Here is a 7,667-nt window from a genome sequence, read left to right on the forward strand (position 1 = left end):
GCTGCCGTCCTCACACCCGCTGGATCTCAAACAGCTTGACGTCCGTGTCGTACCAGACGGGTGGGTCCACATTCCTGCCAAGGGAGTGGGCGCCAGCTGGGTGCTGGAGGCCTTGCAGAGGTCCCGGGGAGGCGCTGGGCGGGGTCAGGCCCAAACCCTTCCGCCCTGGCACGGCCCCGGGCAGAGGGTGCGTGCCTCACCCAGAGACCCCTGGGGACAGTCCAGACACTAAGCCCGCTGGAGCGCGGGACAGGGCCGAGCCCCCTGGGCCGACCCCGTGGACAGCGGACCGGCCGGGACCCACCTCAGATAGATGACGCCCCACATGTAGGTGCGGAACCACGTGGCAGTGCCCGAGTTGGCCTGGTACTTGCGGATGAGGATGGGGTGCGGCACCGGCAGCAGCCCCACCAGGGTGCCGTGCCTCAGGAACCTCAGGATCTGTGACTCATCCGTCAGGCCCCTGCCAGGGCCGAGTCCTCAGGCGGGGCCCACTGGCCCCCCGCCCCCGCCCCCACCCCAGTGGGGCCCGGCCACCGCCCACCGCCTCACTTGTCAATGCAGATCTTCTCCACCTGAGGGACCAGCACCTGCAGCAGCCTCATGATGGTCTGCAGGGGCAGCTTGGACTTCCAGGACAGGACCTGGGGGAGGACCCGGGTTCCTGGGCTGGGAGAGCAGCCCCGCGCCCCGGGCCTGGCCCTGACCTGCAACCACGGGCCCCCGAGGCAGAAGGCAGCCCCCGCCCCGCTCCCGGCAGCAGGGGCCTGAGCCCTGAAAGGAGACCGCGCTGGATATCAAGGGGGCCACGAGCCAGCACCTGGCCCCTTCACCCTCAAGGGCGGGGCTGGCCAGGGCTGTTGACCAAGGGGACTCGAGGCGAGGGGGACACAGGGAGTGGGCGAGCGATGGAGGAAGGAAGCGGACTAGGGGTACAGGTTCATTGAGCAAGCCGTGCCGGTGGCATCTGGAACACACACGGGTGGGCGGGTTCTGGGCCAGTGCGGACATGAAGAACCAGGCCAGAAAGGCCAAGGCTGGTCAGCGGGGAGGACTGACCCTGAACCTGGGTGCAGGCCAGCGCCTGCAAGCGGGCACACCCCCATGGAGCCTGCACTGAGCTGTCTCTGGGGCCAGGGCCCCAGCCCAGCCCCCACCTCGGCACCACCGCCCACACCCTCACCCACTCCGGCGTCGGGTTCCACTGTCCACCGGCCGACGCGCTGGACAGTCGCCGCTGCTCCCGCCAGGCCTGGCTGGGCTCCTGATCCTGGGGAAGGACAGGGTGGAGGGGGCGCTGGCTCCCAGCGGTGGGGAGAGCCCAGCCCAGCACCCTTTGCCCTGGGCCCCAGGCCCTGCCCGACCCAGCCCAAGTGGGTGACAGGTTTAGGGCCGGCGGTCGGCTGGGAAGCTGGGTAAAGGCCAGCCCAGCCTCAGATAAGGCTGATGGATGAGGCTCAAGCCCTTGACCATCAAACAAGGGAGGAGTCTTCCCACCGCCCCCGCAGCCATGTGCCAACCTGGAGGCCTGACCTCTGCCACGGTGACCCCGCGCGTCCTGGTGTGGCAACACCACAGGCCGGGGAGAAAGGGAGTGCCAGGGCCCACCCACCACGGGAGCCGGCCACCCGCCGTCACCTACCTCCGTGGCCGGGCTGCCGTCCTCTGAGCCTGGCTGGGACGCGGGCTCCAGGGACCGTAAGGTGCCGTCCTCAGCCACCTGGGACTTCTCCGTCAGCTTGTCTATGCCTGGGGGCGGGGCGCAAGGACACCTGCCACGGTGCCCCTTCTAGAAGATCGGGACAGCGCCCGGCTTTCCTCCACCCACTGCGGACGCGTGCAGCCTGCGCCCTCCAGACCCCACCCCTGGGTCGACCCCTCCCCCAGCCCCCAGCGCTCACACCTCTTCCCGAGGCCTGGGTCCCCCTCCTGGGCCCACCCAATACCCCGACCCTCATTCCTTTGCCCATTCCTGTTGCCAGCCTGGGGTAACGCCCCCCAAGGCCCCCACCGTGCCAGCATCCACCCCCTGCCACACCAGTTCCGAACCTGGGGTGGCCACCAGGCTGGTCTTGAGGGTGCCGGGCTCAGCAGGGGCGGCCGGCCGCGAGCCCTCCATGGAGGCGCCCTCCTGGGAGCCGGTGCGAGACAGGGGCTCGGGCGCCCGCCGGCGCCGCTGCAGCGCCTTGTGGATGGCGGGGGCGTCGGTGGGCAGGTTGGCCAGCTGGTGGAAGACGCTGCGCTTGCGGATGATGGCGTAGACCAGGTTGGAGTTGCCTGCAGGGGAGCGGCCCGCCTCAGGGAGGCTCCTCCCAGCCAGCGCGGGGGCAAGGCGAGCAGGGCCGCCGGTGGGGGGGCGCAGCACGGCCACCTCTCAGCCCCTGCCTCTCAGCTCTACGGCTCGCCACCTCACCCTGCTGCACGGGTTCCCCCCCCCCCCAAGAAACCTCCTACCCCCACGCAGCCCCTCCTCGTGCACCGGCCCAGACTGCTCACTTTGCAACTGCCAGCAGCTGCTGGTGCTTACGTCACCAGGCATGTCCTCAGGGCTCTTTGTGGGTTATTTACTAAGTCCTCCAACACCCTCTGAGACAGGCACTCAGTACTATTATGGGGACTGTCCCCTGGTGACGTCACCAGGCTCCAAGAGCTGGTTTCACGCCCACAGCGGCACAGCCAGGAGTGGCAAGGCAGCCTGGCACCGGTGACTCCTCGGCGCCAGTTAGCCCCAAGCTCCCCGTCGCCGGGTTCGGAGGAGCTCTTTGTCCAGGTGACCCTGGGTGTCCCCCCACAGCCCCCAGCCCAGATGCAGGCCCCTCGGGAAGGGCACCGTGCCGGGCTCCCCCGGCGGGTGCTCGCCCAGTGCACAGACGCTGGGGGTCAGAGGCCCATGCCTCCTCAATGGGGTGGCGTCCCTGCCACGGCGCGCCCTGCCCCCCTTATCCCACCCACCGCCCCCCGGCCGGGCCTCACCGTCAAACTGGTACTGGATGATGTTGTTGAAGACCTCCAGGAGGAAGAAGACCAGGTGGTGGTTCTGGGCGGCCGAGAAGAGGAACCAGGTGGTGGAGAAGGCCTCCAGCAGGTGCAGCAGCTTGTTGGCGGCCACCATGGACAGGCTCTTGAGGTAGGGGGACACTGCGGGGGCGTCGGCTCACTGCTGGGGCCAGCAGCCACCCTGCACCGCCTGGGCCTGCGGGGCGCGGCGCTCCCACCCCGACCTTTCCTGCCGCCGCCCGTGAGCCAGAGTCTAAGGCCCCAGGGCCGAGGCTGCGCCGGCCACCCCTGCAGAGTCCCCCGACCCTCCACCGTGTGGACAGGCCCCCACACCTCTGGGAGGAAGGTGGGGCGCAGCCACCAGCCCCATTCTACAGGCGAGGAAACTGAGCTCAAACTCCCCAATTCACACATTTGCCGGAAATTCTCCGGATGTGAAACGGAGGACTGGACAGACAAGCTCGGCACCGCTCTCCTCCCGGAACATCGGGCTGATGTGGGATACGCGTTTATTTTTTTGTGCAGCCAGAGAGGGGCATCAGAGATGAGGGCCGGGCACAAGGCTGGAAGGCACATGTTGGTCCGTGTGTGTCCCCCTCAGGAGGTGGAGTGCAGGCAGTGCCCCCCCTCACTGATGCTGCTCACGCACAGCCACACGCACTGCAAGTTTGTGCCAGCCAGACTGCCAAGCCCGTAGCGCCCCCCCAAACCATCCTCTCCAGAAGGTGGCGGGGCTGAAGCCAGGCAGCCAGGCCAGCGCCACCCGCCTTGCTGGGCCCGCCACCCTGCCAGCCTGAGTGCCCACCCCTGTCCGGGTGGGCACACGACCCGGCCCCGCTGGACTCTTCCAAACCCACGAGCCACCAGGCCGCTGAGCGCCGGAACCCCCTTCTGGTCCTGACTGAGGGAAACTGCCCGGGTGAAACCGATTTTGAGGCCTGGGTGCCAAAGGGAAGGGAAATGACTTGGTGGCTGATACACCATGTGCGTGCTGAGGGCCGGCATCTGGGGTGCGGCAGATTAAAGAAAGGATAGCACAGAATTATCATGGCCGGTTTCTCTCCTTTCCCCTGTTGTATGCGGCTCTGGCCAGCGCAGGCCGCCGGCGGCCGCTGGACCGGCAGGTCCGCCTGGGGCCTGGCGCCCCCTGGCGGCGAGCACGGGGAGGGCGGCTGAGGGCGGCTCCCGACCTCCATACCGTTGACCACGATGGTGAGCAGACAGTCGAAGAGGGGCTGCAGCCGCTGGTGCCCGCTGGTGATGATCTTGTGGAACACCTGTATGGGGACAAAGGGGCGGTCGCGGGGTCCCCACCACCTCAAGATGCCACCAAGAAGGCCTCACCTCACCCCCAGGCCCTGGCCAAGGGATTCCCTCACCACAATGAGCAGGTCCGCGTGCGTCCCCGTGAAGACCGGGATGTCCATGGGCACGCGCACTGAGTAGGGCTTGTTCAGCCGCACCCCGAAGTTCCGCTCCCCACTCAGAAGCAGCAGGATGAAGACGCCGATGTGCATCAAGCCCACCCGAGCTGTGGCAAGTGGGACACGAGGGGTCACCTTGGGAGAGGGCGCGGGGGAGGGGCCCCACCCCCCACCGCCCCACCGCCTTACACTGATCGGCTCGGGCGTCGTTGAGGAAGTAGAGGATGGGGACCAGAATGTCCAAGACATCACTGCTCTTCAGCACAAAGAAGAGGAATTTCTGGGGGGCGAGCGGGGAAGGCAGGGTTGGAGGGAGGGGCCGCTCCCTCCTCCATTCCCCTGGTGGTTAGCCCCCCCTTCACGGAGCAGGCTCCATGCGGGGCTTCACCTTGTTGAAGTCACAGAGCTTCCAGAAGAGGACCAGCAGCTCCTGGTGGAACTGGATCTTCTTGGTGGAGCTGGGCAGGTAGGTCTGGAGCAGGGGGTTGGACAGCAGGCGGGCCACGCCCCTAAGGATGAACTGAAAGTCCTGGAGAGGGGGAGCAGCGGCCTGTGGAGCTCTGCCTGGGGCCAGCACGGGGCCCCCACAAACACCTCATCCCTGTCCCAGAGCCTGAGGCGCCCGATTCCCGCATGGTCAGTAGCTGTCCTGCGCCCGGCCCTCGGGGTCCAGAGACCCCACCCCCGGCCAGACCACAGCTTCCGGTGCCCAGTGAAGCTGTGCGCACCGCTGCCCCGGCCCCGCCCACTGGCCTCCGCGTGCGGCCCCTCGCCGTCACCCCGTCACCCGTGAGGGGCGCGCTGCTGTGCCGCAGGGCCGCTGTTCTCCGACCACCCACTGCGTGGGCGACACTGCGGCACGGGGCACCGAGTGTGCTTCCGGCTCTGGGAGCACAAGCACCAGCCCCAAGGGCGCGGGGCGCGAGCTCAGGCCTGCCTGTGACACTTAGTTCCAGCTGAGACGGACCTGGCGCCCCTGCTGCTGGGCCCTTTCCGGTCACGCCCACCCCGAGCCCTTTCCTGCATTTCAAAATCACAGGCACGGGGCAGCCTGAATCCCTGCCTTTCCGCGGAGGGGCCCGGGCCCCAGCCCCAGCCTGTGCGCCCCTCTCCCCCCAAAGGGGCCGGGGCCCCAGCCCACGCCTGTGCGCCCCCTCCCCCGCAAGGCCCTGCATTGTGCGGGGTGGGCACTGAGCACCCACCAGGGCCCAGCTGGCGCCCAGCTCACCTCCTCTCGATGGATGCGGGACAGGTAGTTCACAAACAGGTTCTCAGGCCCTGGGGGCTGTGCAGGATGGAGACTGGGGTGAGCGGGTGCTGCATCCCGCAGCCCACCCCAGGTCCAGGTGACTGGGCAGTGCCCCCTCCAGCCTCAGATGCCCCTAGGTGCCCCCAGGTGCCCCTCACCCCATTTCTGCTAGAGGGGGTGCTGCCCACTCACACCTGGCAGGGCTGCGCCCCACTCCCATCCTTACATCAGCATCGTCCATGGCGGTGCCTGTGGTGGTGCCATCCACTGTGGGGCTGGCGCGGGTGGCACTGTCGTGGTCCAAGGTGACAATGAGCACCTGGGCGGCCTCCTCCACCAGCGGCTCCCGGTAGTCGGAGAAGAGCAGGTGGTTGTAGGGGATCCCGTAGCCCACAGGGTCATAGGCACACACGGTGTTGAGCAGAGAGGTGAAGAGCGGCAGGGCGTGTCTGCAGCGGGAGAGGAGGGCCACGCTGCCAGGGCCGGCCGGCTCCCTCCACCGTCCGTCTGCCCGTCCGTCCATGCCCAGCCACCTCTTCGCCCACTGATACGAGCGTCCCCGGAACCCAGACTCCTTTTTGAGTAGAAAAGACACTTCTCCTTCCTCACCCGTCTCCAGGCTCTGGCCTGGAGGTCAGAGCTAGGTCCAGGGAAGAGAGCAGGAGGGCCAGAGGCGAGGGGTTGTTTGTAGGAAACTGGGTCTGCCCGTAGCTTGCCCAGGGAAGAACCTACTCTGCTTTTTCAGACTTATTTTTTCAGAGTAATTTTAGGTTCAGAGCAAATTTGAAAAGAAGGCATGAGATTTCCCATCTCCCCCCGCTCCACTTGCACAGCCCCCCATTACCAACACCCCACCTGATAGGGACAGTGGCACGGTCAGTGGGCTGCACCCACACACTGTATCACCCCAAGTCCACAGTCCACACCAGGGTTTGTTCGTGGGTGGTAGAATCTGGGACTTGGGTTAACATCCAGTGCACACCCCGAGGTTCAGGAGGGCAGGGACCCTCCTCTGGGGTTTGGGCAGTGGGAGGCCCAGGGAAGGTGGCTTCCCTCGGGCAGCAGAGCCTGCGCTCACTCACCAGCTCCCCGCCCACAATGACGCGATTGAGAGATTGTCGGATGTCAGGGTGCAAGCGCCTCATCTTTCCAATGAGGAAACTGAGCCCCAGAGAGGTTAAGTGGGTGCAAAGGGTGGCTGTCTGCCTGATAAGGCTGTGAGAAGAAAGCACCGGCCCGCCGCGGGCCATGGTGGTGGGGGGCCCCTGGGTTTCCTTCCCCTTCTGGACAAAGGAAAGGTCGGGCCGGAAGCCAGCAGACCCTGCAGAAGGAACGAGGCGTTCCCCAGGGAGCTGAGCAGAGGCCTCGGGTACGGGGTACGAGAGGGAGCCCGACCCTGGGGGCTCCCCGCCGCCCTAGTCTCTGGGCACAGCTGGAGGGGTGTAACTGCGCAGACACTCAATCCCACCACGGGCTGAAGACTCCTCCATCTCTTCACGTGAACCCCCACAGTCCTGGCATACCTCCCGGCCAGCTGGCTCCCCCATCTTTCCAGGGATTCATTACACCCCCTCCCCACTGCTGTCTAGATGGTATCAGCAATACAAGCTACACCTGAGTGTAGCCGGCCCACACACCGAGCTTTGAAAGTTAGCAGGAGAGGGGCCGGCCCCGCCTGGGTCATGTTCCGCTGTGCGGACCGGCTTCTTCTCTTGGGGTAAGAGAAATGCCTGAATGAAATTAGTTCCGCCTGTTTCTTTTTGCGTTTGTAAATGGCCCTATCAGGGCTACTTAAAGCCCACTGCAGTTCGCATTCTATTCCTACTGGACACGTGACTCTGAGGCAGGACACAGGGCAGGTGGCCCAGGGTCACCAATGGGCCGTGGCAGGTGCGCAGTGACGGAAAAGCCTCACCACTAGGGGGCAGCACCTCTCTCTCTCTCTCTCTCTCTCTCTCTCTCTCTCTCTCTCTCTCTCTCTCTCTCTCTCCCCCCCC

At 66.3% G+C, this 7,667-nt stretch overlaps 1 protein-coding gene across 1 annotated transcript in view; it reads right to left on the minus strand.

Moving 5' to 3' along the window:
- HID1 (HID1 domain containing) overlaps positions 1–7,667 on the minus strand; it is a 10,222-nt gene continuing 2,555 nt past the window's right edge. The window contains exons 6-18 of the mRNA XM_012733145.1: positions 5,897–6,119; positions 5,650–5,706; positions 4,810–4,950; positions 4,611–4,701; positions 4,377–4,528; positions 4,196–4,274; positions 2,974–3,138; positions 2,050–2,277; positions 1,643–1,749; positions 1,184–1,270; positions 553–644; positions 305–463; positions 1–74 (exon numbers count right to left, since the gene is read on the minus strand). Coding sequence (XP_012588599.1) covers positions 11–74; positions 305–463; positions 553–644; positions 1,184–1,270; positions 1,643–1,749; positions 2,050–2,277; positions 2,974–3,138; positions 4,196–4,274; positions 4,377–4,528; positions 4,611–4,701; positions 4,810–4,950; positions 5,650–5,706; positions 5,897–6,119 — 1,645 coding nt within the window. The 3' untranslated portion in view covers positions 1–10. The remainder of the gene's footprint in view (positions 75–304; positions 464–552; positions 645–1,183; positions 1,271–1,642; positions 1,750–2,049; positions 2,278–2,973; positions 3,139–4,195; positions 4,275–4,376; positions 4,529–4,610; positions 4,702–4,809; positions 4,951–5,649; positions 5,707–5,896; positions 6,120–7,667) is intronic.

The sequence above is a fragment of the Condylura cristata genome, unplaced genomic scaffold (assembly GCF_000260355.1).
Source record: "Condylura cristata isolate star-nosed mole 26May11 unplaced genomic scaffold, ConCri1.0 scaffold00038, whole genome shotgun sequence".
NCBI lineage: Eukaryota > Metazoa > Chordata > Mammalia > Eulipotyphla > Talpidae > Condylura > Condylura cristata.